At 50.5% G+C, this 14,128-nt stretch overlaps 4 protein-coding genes across 4 annotated transcripts; 3 read left to right on the top strand and 1 right to left on the bottom strand.

Annotated features, from left to right (window-relative positions):
• Positions 1 to 2,894: 2,894 nt before the first annotated feature.
• Positions 2,895 to 3,515, top strand: PFICI_02819 (uncharacterized protein; the record flags this gene model as incomplete). Its single annotated transcript, XM_007831400.1, has 1 exon — positions 2,895 to 3,515. The coding sequence occupies one exon, from the start codon at positions 2,895 to 2,897 to the stop codon at positions 3,513 to 3,515; it is 621 nt and encodes a 206-aa protein (XP_007829591.1).
• Positions 3,516 to 4,672: 1,157 nt separating this feature from the next.
• Positions 4,673 to 6,275, bottom strand: PFICI_02818 (uncharacterized protein; the record flags this gene model as incomplete). The annotated part of the gene is made up of 3 exons (XM_007831399.1): positions 4,673 to 5,584; positions 5,650 to 6,081; positions 6,162 to 6,275. 3 exons carry the CDS (start codon positions 6,273 to 6,275, stop codon positions 4,673 to 4,675), a joined length of 1,458 nt encoding a protein of 485 aa, XP_007829590.1.
• Positions 6,276 to 8,702: 2,427 nt separating this feature from the next.
• On the top strand, positions 8,703 to 10,676 carry PFICI_02817 (uncharacterized protein; the record flags this gene model as incomplete). Its single annotated transcript, XM_007831398.1, has 1 exon — positions 8,703 to 10,676. The coding sequence occupies one exon, from the start codon at positions 8,703 to 8,705 to the stop codon at positions 10,674 to 10,676; it is 1,974 nt and encodes a 657-aa protein (XP_007829589.1).
• A 1,007-nt stretch (positions 10,677 to 11,683) lies between these two features.
• PFICI_02816 (uncharacterized protein) lies at positions 11,684 to 12,912 on the top strand (the record flags this gene model as incomplete). The annotated part of the gene is made up of 2 exons (XM_007831397.1): positions 11,684 to 12,124; positions 12,187 to 12,912. The coding sequence occupies 2 exons, from the start codon at positions 11,684 to 11,686 to the stop codon at positions 12,910 to 12,912; spliced, it is 1,167 nt and encodes a 388-aa protein (XP_007829588.1).
• Between the last annotated feature and the right edge of the window lie 1,216 nt (positions 12,913 to 14,128).

The following is a 14,128-nucleotide window of genomic DNA, read 5'->3' as shown; positions in this document are numbered from 1 at the left end:
CGTTTCTCTAAATTCTGACACGCAAACTTGACAACAGTTGACTCGTACACCCTCCTTGAACAATCAAAGCACACTGCACACACTGCAAACGACCAACAATAACTACATACTTCGGCTTAGTTCAAGAACGTCTCTCCCTCTCTCCCTCTTCCCTCTCACGGCCGGTAGCCATTCTCCGAGGCATCAGAATAGAGTTATACCCGACACTACTTTGAACTTCCTCCCTCTTCGGTTTTGTCCCTCTTGTCCCTGGCCCCATTTTGCCCACGTCCGAAAGGCGACATACTCTCCCCTCTTTATTTCACATGCCCAACTTCAGGGATCCTGGTGACTGGTGAGTTGGGATTTGAGAAAGATTGATAGGTATTACGGAGTCAACTACGGAGACTTTGGAACCACTTGTTCCCAACGTGGTAGACGCCAGACGCGAGAGCGGGACCCCCCTCCATCTCACCTTCACCTGTTGGACAAATTGGCAGTGGGGAAACATCGCGCGAGCATACGACGATCAACCTCAGCTACTATTTCAGCCAGCAACGCCTGAACGATCCTGCGTTGCGGTCTGTTGTGTTTGTTGCTCGCTACCTAGCAGCTAGCATTCTGTCCGTCACCGTTCTCTAGATAAGACTCTTTTTTTTTTTTTTCTTATCAGACCTTGCAGAATTAAGGTAAGCATCCGATCTCCTCTTTCTGCTCCCCCCTCCCAACCAGAGCACCGGGGAAGTCCACTCGGATATATATCTGCTTGCGCGCAGCAAACTACCCTTACCTACTCCATTTCACGTCCGGTCGCATCTTCAACTTTTTTGGGAAATATTTCGTTGGCGGGGTTGCCATTGTCTCGATTGGCCTCGGGCTTCGAAACGCGCGTTCCTTTTCGGCATCTGCAATATCACATACGCCAGATATTCTGAATACTTGTTTTATCCATCCTTTGACAGCTAGAATACTCGAGCCTTCTGTTGCAATTTGCGATTCTCTACAAGATCATCATCATTCACCATACTAATCTGCGTCCTACCCGTGATAGATAGACGCCACGCAGAAGCAGTCGAAGTCGTCTACGGAATCTTATACAGAGGGGGAGAAAAGGCAATGGCTACACTTGGACGCTCGCTCAAGTCGCCGTCGATGTTGTCCACGATGGCTTCGCGCCGACCCGCCATGCCGGGCCGATCACTGTCGAATTTGTCAAACGCCTCAGAAGTCTCGGCAGTCTCTTCATCTGGCGAATTCTCCGGCGAAGACATTATATTTTCTGCAAAGCCATCTCCAGTCCCTCAGTCTGGGAGTTCATGGCCCATCCCACCGAAGAAGACGGCCGACCAACACTCGAAGCTCCCCGGTATGTGTAAAACTTGTTCCGTTTCTTTTCTCACTTTTGTCTTCCCCCTTGCAGTCATTCACTGGACCCCTTTCCTTCGTCTCGCGCATTTTGTCTGCCCAGACATGCAAAAATATTTCCAACAATGGGCCTTGGTCTAAGTCTGTGGGCTCAACCCGACCGTCTCTTCTGTTTCTGGGCAGGGTATCGCAAGCAACTCCACGGGTTGCTGGGAGATAACTAATCTCTTGGGGGCTTATTACCGTCGTTGCCGTATTGCCGAAGTGCTATAGGGCAGGCGAGTTGCGCTTATCCATCTGACCTGGCGCTTTCTGCTGAGTGGCACACCGACCATTGGGTGGCACGGGAAAGCCAAGCGAGCCGCTAGCTAATGCCCCCCGCCACACCAAAATCCGCCGTTCCAGGGGACTACATTTTAGTGTATCCAAGCGCAGTGCACGCACAGCACCACCTAGTGTAGGGCGAGGGCAGGGTGCACATTGACGTGCTTTGCACTGCTGGTGACCTGAACGCTGCTGCGACGGCGCTGGCGCTGGGTGTAGTGTGTGTGGTGGGATGGGTTATGGCAATGTGGGATTGTGGCACACCCCCGCCATTCTTCCTTCAGGGTCCTCTGAATCCGCATAGAAACCCGCCGATTGCGCAAACGTCAGAAAGCGTCCACTTGAGCGGTCTGTTGTTGATTCGTTAGCGGGCAGAGTTGAGAGGCGGATTAAGAGCATTCAAGGCACTCGCATAAGCCCCGGAAACCCCTAAGCGCCTCCAGTTTGCCAGTGTACCCATACCTCTGCTGCGAGACAGACTGGCAAACTGGGGCCCCTTTCGGCTTTCCCATTGTGTGCATGGGGTACCCGGTTTGTTGTCTGTTGCAGGGCAGGACCCGAATCGCCATTTCCAACGCTACGTTGTACGTACCTTGGACGTGCAGCACACAGGGTCAAGTGACCCAAGTGCGTCATGTACCGCAACAGACGGACGTTTGAGGACATTCGCACTGCTGCTTTTCTTTATTACCAACAAGACACGGTCGTCTTTTTAGCAATCTACTTACTGACTCGTTGATCAATTAGAGTCGACATCTCAAACATCTCATGCGTCTCCCAGTCAGCCCATCGCAATTGAGCTCCCTGTTATAAGAAAGCCACGGCCAAGCAATTCTTCCGTCTATACTCCGCCAGCGCCACTATCAGCACGCGGAGATCTTCCTGGGTATGTCATTTGTTGTTATCGCCCTAGCCCAACTTGAAGCATGGGGAGTTTTTTCTTTCTGCAAATTCTAGAAATCTCGATCGCTTGCCAATACTTGTTTACTTGCCTTGACTAACTTTTTACAATTTTTTCCGCGGCGCACAGTGGCTATTTTCCTCTTCACGAAGACCAGAGCCGAATATACCGCAGCCATCCTTTTCACCTGGACGCTTCAAAAGCCCGAGAGAAGTCTCTAAAGAACGCCATAGAATCTTGTTCACCAGACCCGCACCCACTCCCTTCAGCTCCAGTTACAACAGGTCGCACGCCGCCGCCGCCGAGACTGTCAATGCCGACCAAGATGCCTTCCTTGGGCGCACAACAGCCTCCCCAACCGGCTAGCGGTAGCAGCGCTCATACGCCCGTCGCATCGTACATCCCAAGCGGTGTGCACGCCAATCCTTTGCCTATGGGAAAGTACTATCCTTCCAATTATGAACATCGACAACCTTCGCCACAAATGCACCCTGTCCGACCGTCGGTGGGAAACTCAACATCGACTATCAAGTCTGATCCTCAAATTCCTACAGTCCGTACTGAAGGACCGTCAGGACACTCGAGGCAAGAGTCTGAGGCCAAGCGCAGATTGCAGCAGTACCAAAGAGACATGATTGCACAGGCGAGTCTTGCCATCAATAGTGGAAATTTGAACGCTGCAGCACTGAATGCCATTTCTTTGAGGAATATTGGGTTCAGCAGCGCCCCTACGAAACCCAGCAAACCAAACCTGGCTCCCCTCGGAAGCCCAGGGCCAGTCACTCCGTTGGATTTGGAAACGAACGATGACGGCTATCTCGGTGTACGCTTTCGCAAGTCGGAGGATCAGCATGCCAGGGACGACATTAGTTGCGCTCTTCGAGCTGAGGGCCAGAGGCGCCAGAGGGAAAGCGATCGTTCACCAGCTCTAAGCCCCGTGTTCTGAGTTGTAAGACGGGACTTTTCAACTACTCCAAGTACTTGATGTGTAACATGACTTTGTCGCAAATTATCGCTCCTCTTCGCCATGATTAGGTTTCTACCTCAAGAAACAGCGAACGGCGAATTGGCGAGTCATTGTCTACTTGACGCGCACACATTTTTCACACGAGAGCCTACAGCTGCGGCTTAGGCTTATGTGGACATGGGTGTAGGTGTCCATCATGTCGGTAGCAAGGACAACAAGAACATCCTGCAGCCGACGGAGACACGCACACAAAACACGAACACGAATCCTCCCTTGATACCCAACATACTTTTCTGTCCGGCAAAAGATCTAGGAGGAAGATCCGACCCGGACCCGGCATTATTAGACATCATATTGGCCTTGCTATAGAACTGGCCAATTGAATTTCTGCTGTGACAATCACGCAGTTGTCACTGGGACACAAAAACACAGATGTGTCACGATCGTTTATCTCTTGCTTTGTTCTCTGTTTGTGTTGGTGCCATGACTGAAGACGTCACTGGCTGGATGGAGGAGATAGAAAAACTGAAGGTTAGAAAAGGGCGGAAACTGGATGCGAATGAAAATGGAAGTATGAACATGACTATAATGTACGCTACAGCCACGGCTTCCAACATGTTGGTTGGTTGGTATTACTGAAGATTGAATGTTCAATTCTCACTTGTGTGTGCGTGGATGAATGATCACATTTATATTTGCTATACGTGACGAGAAAATAAGTGCTAACAACAGTGATTGAAGGGCTGCATACCTACTAGGTAGGTAATGCAGTTATACTGACTCTTGGCGTTTTGGAGAAGACTCGACCATGTGGATAGCAATATTCTTCCATGAATCAATCTGGTTATCGGCAATGAGAAAGCCACAAGACAATGAATTAAAGTGGTTATCTAGTGTGAGACAGGAGGGAAAGATAATGTTCTATTAATAGTTGATATTGTATGGAGTCGCAATTTCCTCTTCTTTCTGCCATGGGGCGCACAACCGCCAGCTTACGGGGCCCCCCATTCAACATTCCAGCTCACCAAATTGTTGCATGTGAGAGCCACTCTTTAACGCCTACATTTCTCTTTCACACACTCTCTCTGTCTCTTCATTTTTATTGTAATGTCTTGGCAAAACCCCACTTTGATTTTTCAAGTCGCTTTGCAGTAATTCGCAGGAAAGCTCCCTTGCCGTCCTGCCAACTCCCCAACCCACCAGTCCTGATCCGTGCCCGTTTTCTTCACTATCTTGATCCGGTCGCCTTCCTGGAACGACAAATCACCGGCGCTCTGACCAGTAAAGGCGTAAAGCGCAACCACGTATTCCTCGGGCAGCTTGTTAAGCCCAATACGTTTGGGTGGTGGCGGTGGCGGCTTCTTTTTTACCACGCCAGGCGAGACGCTGTTGGTCGAAACCGTAGATGGAGCCGTCGAAGCGCTGCTCGGTGGACGGAGTGAGAAATAGTCACTTCTCGACTTCAATGAGTTGGGTGAAAGGCCCCCTGGTGGCGATCGTCCGTAGCCAGATGCTGTAGTAAACTCAGTAGGTATGCCAAGATTCGAATTTGAGGCATAGTTTGTGTTGTTGAAGGTCGGACGAGGCCCGGGCGTCGCAACAGGTGTCGAGGAAATGCGTGTTGGGCGGGGCGGCATGGGGCCAGGCCCGTCGTCTCGTGAGGGAATGAGATTACTCGAGGCACGCCGGAAGCCATTCGGTGGTCCAGCCGCCGAGGGCCTTCGAGTGTTGTCCTCGGCTTGTGCCTCAATATTGACATGCATGGGCTGCCTTGCCGCCTTGCCGTGAGCCACGCAGCTGATTGACTCGACATCCTTTCTGGCAGGGCCAAATGCAGCTTGCCATGTTGCGATGACGTCCTCCATGGGAGGTGGTGGTGATGGGAAATTGTGACTTTCGCAATAGTTGTGGAGCACCGTATAATAGAGACCAAGCAGGCGATTTTGAATCAAGACCATGGCGTTGACCAACGGAGGTACCAGGCTGAATGCTGCATTCACGATTGGCGGCAATGTCTCTCGAACATGGTTGTCAACAACTTGGAACTCCTGTGGGTCTTGTCAATCATCTGAGCCGCTGCAAGTCCGGGACAGTATAGAGTGATTGTACTTACATCTGTGGCTCTGGCAAGCTCCTCTTGTGCTTTGACTAGGGCAACTTCATCCTTGGAGGACTTGCCGGGCTTCCTCTGCAGCTTCAGCGCCTTGTCTTGAGCCTTCTCATAGTCCAATCGCCTATTGTCTCTTTTCTTGATGGTCTTCTTGATTGGAGCGAGGCAGTCTCGTGCAGACGTGGCTGGCGCAATGATACTGGACTCAATCTGGCCGAGCTCGTCCGTGAGCTCCGTCTTGAGCTCCGCATACGCCTCTTTAAGACTAAAAGTCCGGTGTAGTTGAAGCTCGGGAGTGGCAACGGCCGTCCGCACATTGGTTCGACCGGTGCCTTCGATGGGGTCGTATAGGCCTTCATATTCGGTGACGATACCCAGCTGTGTGGAAGTCAGCGCAACCCAGGAGTCGCGCCATGACTTGGTGTTTTCTATAATCTGGAGACGAGCAATTAGAATAATGGGGCATCTCTCAGGGGGTTGGTAGGCTGGTCCCGCCAATTGCCAGAGGAGCATACCTTCTGAAGAACATTGTCGGCATCCTCATAGTCGTTCAAAACAGCAGAGACTTTGGCATTGTCTCCTGGAGCCTTGTTCATCAGCTTGCCAAACTGTCTCTGCATGGACTGCATTTTTGCTTGTTAGCACTTGGAGTGCTGCCTTTAGGGCGTTGAGCAATAAGGTAGGCGTCGGAGGTCGTCAGGTAGCTGTTTTGTAGCAGGGCCGGCCTGGTTTTGCGGGGTAGATAGGTGAGTCGAGAGGTTTGGTACCAGAGCTGCATGTAATATAAAGTTCGTGTTGAGCGGGCGCAAGATGCGAAACGAGTGGCAGCTTCAATCAGCGTTGTTCAGAAGAAGGTTCTGCTCAATGAAGAATCATCTGAGCCTTTTGGGCAAGAAAAAAGAGAATGCGACACTCAAGAAAGACAAGATAGGAAAAAATAAGCCCGGGAGAAATATTTTGGGAAAATTGCCAGTACGTAGGTAGGTTCGCGGCGGGCGTGGGTGTCTAGTCCGTATCGCGGCGCTACTTGCGTCAGAGCAAATTACTACCCATACGATCAACTACAGACCCCGGTAATGGGAAATGGGAAATGCTAGCAGGTAGCGCACTTTTGGGCAAGGTCGAGGTACCCTACCCAGAAGATTGATTGCGAGGCTTTGTTTGGAACTGCGCCGCGTGTGTAGCCTGGGAACTTGTTTGTGTAATGTAAAGTGGAATGCAATGAGGAGCTGGCAAGGACCTCAAGGGCTAGAATGGTTGGAGGAAAGATCGCGGACAAAACGGCACCGTTGGTCATGAAAATCAAGCTTGAGCACAAAACAAGTGAGTGATCCAGCTTTGATCTGGAGCTACCTACATCAAGGTAGTGCCGTTACGTTCAGAAAAACACCCCGGAGAGGAAAGGAATATATGGGAGTAGAGCAGTCGCAGCGCAGCGCAGCCCGTACAGCTGACGTCTACATGTACCGTGGCCACTCCTCCTTTCGCGACGGCCTACGTTTGGATATCGGGACAAGAGGGAAAGAAATACGCTGACCTGGGCAGGTACTTCAGAGCAAAAGAGTCACGTATATCAGACATGATCCTCACAAGCAACTATTACGCGATATATAGCTCTGGCCCTTACTCTTGCAGACAATACCTACATTTGTGTAAGCCACAGCTGCGTGGTCGTGGAGGCCATTGCTAGAGGTTGAGATGAGATGGACATTGAACGACAATTGGACCGCCCGGCAAACTGTCCCGAGCTAGGTGAAGGACAATGTCACGGTTTCTGCCCGTCAGGAGCCCAAGTTCCGCCAGTGCTACCGTGTCACAATGCGTCCGCCAAAGCTCGTGTGTGAGGGAGCGACCGTTTGACGGTTTATCCCAAGCGTAAATCCTTCCGTGCCACTGGTAGGTTTTGCTATTCCGACATCCCGCCAAAGGGATCAACGGATGGTCGAATCAAATCGTACGAGCGTCCAGGCACACAAGGCACAGCACGGCACAGCCAGCCATTTGTGATGTCGAGCTGTCGCCACAAAAAAAGAAGTTCGAGGCACCGACCAGGGAGACAGATTGGCGGAGACTGAAAAGATTTCTGGAATTCTTCCTTCAGATCCATCGGTGGATCAGGCCATCTAAAGCTGAGATACTACCTGCTAGGTAGGTGTTTGACAGCTTACACGTAAAAGACGACTATCATGAAACACCGGGATCAATCGGCCAGATCCGGCTCTTACTATAGGGCAATCGATCGCTAACCTGTTTGTGATTAGAGCATAAGGCGTCAAACTTGGGTTTTAGTGCGTCGGGGCCATCATCGAGAACATTGCATTGACCTCTGGCTTATAGGTACTATCACATGATATATGACCACAATAGTGCAGTAACTTCGTAGTTATGCTTGATACCTTTTCTAGGCGTGAAAACTCTACTGTATAACTTAGAATCATTATACTGCTGCTCGCAAACAATATTTCCAGGCGCAATTCGCAAGCACCATGATATATGTCTTGGTCTGGCAGCACTGGAGGGCTGGTTGCTGTCCCTCCCCACCACCTCAGTGTACTTCTTTGAATTGGGCAACCATTAGAACCCCGCCAGGCACCTTTGGACTTGCCTAACCCAACTGGAAACAACACGTGCTCGCGCGCTCCAGACGCGCCTGCCTGAAATTTAATGGCCACTCAACCGCTTGAATGCCCCGTGCCAAATCGACGCGTCTCAATTGCCAAAAACTTGAGGCTAGCTTGAGATTCGTCGCGGCATGACGACCTCAAATTTACGAGAACTTGTCCAGGGACAGATGCAAGGAGACGCAATGCTGGATTCTTCGGTTATGCACCCATGAGCATGAATACGGGATGACTGATTCTACTGAGCGAAGCCTCAACCTTCTCATTGCCGCCTGCGGATTGCGGCCAACACGATAAACCTGCTTCATCTCCACAGCTGAGCAAAGGTAAGTTCAGGGAGAACCTAGTGGCAGTGGAATAATGCCTTCTCTGACTTTGGCTAGATTTGTCTGAACTCGCCGAGCAGCAATTACTTTGTCGATTGCTTCTTACACAATGCACAACGCAGCTGCATCGCCGTCGGCTCAGGAGCCTTCCTCGAGCGTTGTGTTTGAGCACGTTTGTCTCTTTACGCGGGATATCAAGCGGAAGCAAAAGAGATGGCAAGATGGCCGTCTGAAGTTTCACGCCTTCAATAAGCGTATCATGGTGTACGACGATCGCGGGAACTTCCTTGGTGACTCCCACTGGCGAGAGGACTATGAATTTGGCGACGGTGAAGAATTTCAGCTAGAGCGAGGGGCCGTCCTCGTCCAAACAGCAGAATGTGTATCAAGTCATAGACAGGATCTCTCTGAGCTGATCGACAAAAGGGTTCAGGAGAAAATCCAGCGACAGTCTGCTGCTGCTGCACGCTCTCCCAGACCCGGTACGGCGCAAGTTTCGCCCCAGACCGGCAAAGATCATTTCCAACTTAGACATACGCCTCTATTGAGTGTTCTTGGGACCCCAAGTGGGCACCACGGACGCGCCTTGGTCCCCTCGGATTCACCTTATGAACAGAAACAAAAGTCGAAGTCTCTGCAATTACTACAACAGGGACAAAATGAGACCCCAGAGCCTGCAAGACTTAGGAGAAGAGAGGCATCACCTACAAGGAAGAGTGGCTATGCCACAAGTCTTTTTGGGGCCACGCTGACCTTATCTGGCCGGCCTATGAGTAGCGCTCCTTCTCGCAATCGCCCTCGATCAATACAATTACAACCGCCCGAGCAACCGGAGGTATTATCATCGAATGTGAGCAATCAGGACAGGGACCAAGATGAAGGTTCTGCAGTGTTGCCGCAACCTAGGAATCAGGGAAATGACAACGCTCCGCTTGCTGAAAGACGCGCCACCACGGTTAATATCCCAAGAGCCCAATCTGCAGTCCAAGCAGAGAACAAGGTGAAGCCTCGAACCCAAAAACAAGTCAATCAAACCAATGTCATCACTTCGGATGTTGTAGACTTGACAACCGACATCGACAATCAGCGTCGCCCAAAACCCTCTCACCGAGAAAATCTGGCTAAAGAGCCTAAGAGACTGCTGGCAAAACGAATTGAGAAGCTAGTTGCGACGGATATGATACTAAGGGAGCATGTTGAGAAGCCGGCTCCGCCAGAGATTATGCCAAAGGAGCAGCCAGCAACAGCACGCGAGCCTCGGATTGAATTGCGCATGGCACCTAGTAAGAAACGGGGATTGTTGTTCCTTTCCGAGAAGAGTAGCACAAAAAGCCATCGGACATCCAAACGGCCACGAGCTGAGACAGACTCGGACCATGACGCGCTCTCAAGGACAACTAGTGAGCCCAGCGTCAATTCATCAACTGGGACAGACCAAACAGCGTCAATCAATAGAGAGCCGAAATCTGCACCGACGCGACACGAAGAAAAGACCTACGGACAAACACCTGCCGTCACTGCTCCAGATTCGATAGATCATGGCGAGTTGGTAGAGCTCAGCATTTCTTCTGAGAGTCCCCAACAGTCAGCAAGGGCACCCGCAGGAACCGGTTCAAATGGTAGGGCCCGTCAGGCTGACACAGCATCATACAACTCGGATGCCATGTCCTCTACAAGGTGCAAAAATAGCAGAGACCAGAGTGCCATACAACCTTTACCAGAGAAAGAACTAGCCGAAAAAGCGACACACGGCGAGATTTCTCAAGGCCGCGAGCAGATCATCGTCCAAGAATCTTTCAGAGGACTTCCATTCTCAAACCAGCAAAGGATTGGTGCAACCCATTTGCGCGCTGGTGACTTTGATGAAATCATCAGCAGGCGCCCGCAGAACGCACCACCCCCGCGCCTTGCTAAATTGAGGAATAGTATACGCAGTAGAGAAGTGATCGGCCTGTTTTCCGAAGACTTTCAGCCATCTGCGTTCACGACAGAAAATGGAGCTGGCGATAGGGCTGCCAAGGACAACAGTGGACCTTGGAGTAGAGAAGCCCACGATCTATTTGAGTACAGGCGGCCTGAGTAATATGCTGAATTGAGACGTCATTCTGCTTATGGCAGAATAAAAATATGTTACAGACACAAAAAGCGATTCAGTTACACAAGTCTTACGAGTAACCTGCATTTGCCACAGCAGGCCCGGACAAAGTCCTAGCTGTTGGCCCTGAATTTAGGACGATGCATGAAGGGTTCAAAGGAAGAGGGGACCGAAAAGATCGTCGCCTTATGGGCTGATTCTACAAAGCAAAATAGAGGTGCCGGGCTGGACTCCACATGGTTGTGTAATGCGCATGGGATACATTTGCCGTCGAAGCAGCATCTCGGCTCTTCTCTCAAATGCAGACAGGAATAAAGGGACCAGATTTGCCTGCCCCTCATTCGCGCAAGCAGCGTGCTGAGCTGACCTGGGTACCTACATACCTTGCACGTACAGTGGTATACAGCCTGGTCATTCTATCCACCTTTTTGCTTACCGGATGCATTTGTCAAATTCAGTGTGAAAACCGAACCTGCCGCAAGCCTGAAGCTTTTCTACGACCAATGCGATTTTGCAAATGTCGCAAAACGCAAATGAGCAGCAAAATGGACATTTCCAGGTCCACACTGCAGTTATGACTCGGCAATACACCAATGGGCGAACGACGCAAAGGTCCAACGGCCGCCAATAGATGGTGGGGGCCGCATGTGGCGGGCGAACCAACAAATAAGGCAACGGATGAGGGCAGGGTCACCTATTCTGCCTTAGGGTCAGCCTCAAAGCCTCGAGCCTCGCGACCTACTCTCATATTATCCTCAGTCTCCCAGGCATCCATTTCTTGTTGGTTTCTTTCACATTCACGTCACATCCTTCTACACGCTCGACCCATCCCCATTTGCTCGTCACTCGATTTCAATATACCGAATTGTCTAGGGTCCCCGGGCTACGGCCTAGGTTTTTCATCTTGTCTCTCTCAAATATATTCTTTTCTTGATTTTAAGACAAGGCTGTGAGGATTGATTCCCTGACTCAGCTGGCTACGTGATCCTGTCGCAATGCCTCTTGACCTACCGCTTCAAACACGACGCCCGAGGGCCAACAGCCAAGGGACCGTCGAAAAGATCCCGGTGGAAGCATCACCTAAGAACCAGAGCATCTATAATTCAATCCGAGATGATGAAGAGCGCCACCAGAAACAGCGCCATCTTCAGCAGCATGTCATCGCTGAAGATTTCCTGTGTCCGCCCGATACATTGGCACCGCCTATGGCAAGAAGTATCACAAATGACAGTCAAATCAGTGCCAGCAGCCTATCACCCGCCTCAATGACAGAACCGCAAGAATGCAATATCCCAGTAATAGAAGTGTCCCCAACGACAAAAAGACGCCCCCGAGGACGGAGAGCCGGCCCTTTGGGTGCTGAAAAGAGGTATAAGACGGCAATAAAGAGGAAATTGGGATTAGTCTGCGATCGCTGCAAGCAAAAGAAAGTTGTCGTAGGTAGTTTCCAATCATATGGGACCCGTACATAGTCTTATCTAACGCTGGTAATCTACAGTGCGATCATTACGATCTTTCCAAGCTTGAAGAAGCTTATCAAGCGCATCGAAGCGCCACGCAAACAGAGCCCCAAAAGCTCAGCCCAGCCGCGACGGATCTCTTTGGCCTGGAGAACAGTCGAGCTCCAACACCTAATTTTCCAGCAGAGGAAGACATAGCGAATGATCTCAACGGGCTTCCTGCTCAACCGCACAACCGACAGGCAGATCTCTACAATTACATTAGCAGCTTCAGTGTCGACAACGTCAGTTTTAGCAACAATAACATCAGGAGCACGTACACTACAACCTTCGACCAGTCGTATAGCCCTGGTCTTCCCAGCTCCGGGCCACCATCTCAGATCGTATCTCTCCAAACCCCCGTTCCGGTTGGCAGTGAAATACCTGCTTTCCCTTCGAGGTGGAAATGTGAATACAAGAGCTCAGGCCTCGACTTTTGCCCGCCAGAAGACGCTTGCTCGTGGACCGGGCCACTGCAGGAGTTGGAGGCACACTTTGTAGCTGAACATTTTGTGTTTCAAGGTCCAGAGTACTGGTGTGAATGTACTATATGTGGGACGCTCGCTTTTGGATGGAATTCTCCGAAACAGTGTTCAGAAAGTTGTTATGGGAGATCGTGGCGGAGATGCTTATATGGAACCACTTCGGCCACTACCGCTACCCTTACGCAGTCTGTGGAGTCGGAGAGTGTGTTCTCGTATGATGCAAGATCGCCTTTTGGCTGAAATCTAGGCGCTGCGTCACGAAGCCGGAGATGCAATGTGCTTGCTTGCATGTGGAAATGGATGGAGTTCCTATATTCTTTAATACTCCTCTTCTTTTTTTTTTTTTTCCCCTGTCGATGGCAATCAATGGTGCCTATGAGTGGGCTGTCGGCTATTGTACATTTGATACCCACACTTTCGATTTTGACTATATCTACTCGAAAAGGATTTCATGGTTTCTCAAATGCGCTTGGAGTTACTTGGTACGAGTATATATGTATAATTATTCCAGTAGACGGGCTAAATTCTTAGGTTGCCTCCCATCATACAAAAAGAAAGTGCGGCGTCAAAAACGCTGATGATAAACGGAACCCGGGCAACAATGATACAATTGTGCCATCGAATGTGAGCAACCAAGAGAAAAACACGTATAGCCACTGGAGTTTCTGCTTCTGGCCTTTCCGGGACCAATACCCGCTTTCCCCAGTCTTCTCATTAGCACACCAGTAACAAGTCGCTTAGATTGGTATCGATCGCCAGAATAATGCGACAAGGTATAAAAAAGAGTATAGCTACGGGTTGGTGGAATGTTTAGGTAGTAGTGTGAAATTGGTAGGTCGTGACAAGACATTGTTGCATGGAACTCTTTTTAAATCGCTAGCGACCTCAGGCACGATTGATTGAATATGAATCATGCCGGCGGCCATCCCAATTCATATCCTGTTAGTTCAAAAGAAGGGGAGATATAAAGCCACGGATAGTCCCCCGCCCTTCAAGAAAAGGTCAGCGACCGAGAAAGTTGCTATTCTCCTTGGTCTAGATGCTACGTACCATATGACGATACGGTCTACTTGGTACATGGACATGCATAGCTGCTTTCGTCTCACAGAAAAAACAGAGACTCGGGGGTGACAATTCAATTGATGACATGTGGGGTTTCCGAGGTTGACTCATCTCAGCAAAAGTCAATACATCAAGGTAAAGATTGACCAATGATACGCTCGCCGGATTATGGCCTGAGGCATCCATGCCGTCTTTGCATATGGACGACGCTGGCCGAGATGACAAAAGTTCCCGGTACGGTTTGGTGTTAGTGCGGCCGGCCATGGGCGTATGGGGCGCGTAGCAGAGGCCTGGTTGAATTGGATCCAGGCCCGCAGCAAAGGTGCTAGAGCTTAGCTAGGATTGGCTGGGGGCTCAGCCCAGGCTAAACCCATTTCTGTTCGCCGAATGTCTC

The sequence above is a fragment of the Pestalotiopsis fici genome, assembly GCF_000516985.1.
Source record: "Pestalotiopsis fici W106-1 unplaced genomic scaffold PFICI_Scf_2, whole genome shotgun sequence".
NCBI classification, from domain to species: domain Eukaryota; kingdom Fungi; phylum Ascomycota; class Sordariomycetes; order Amphisphaeriales; family Sporocadaceae; genus Pestalotiopsis; species Pestalotiopsis fici.
Note: the sequence above shows the minus strand (reverse complement) of the source record. Positions and strands in the feature narration are given on the sequence as shown.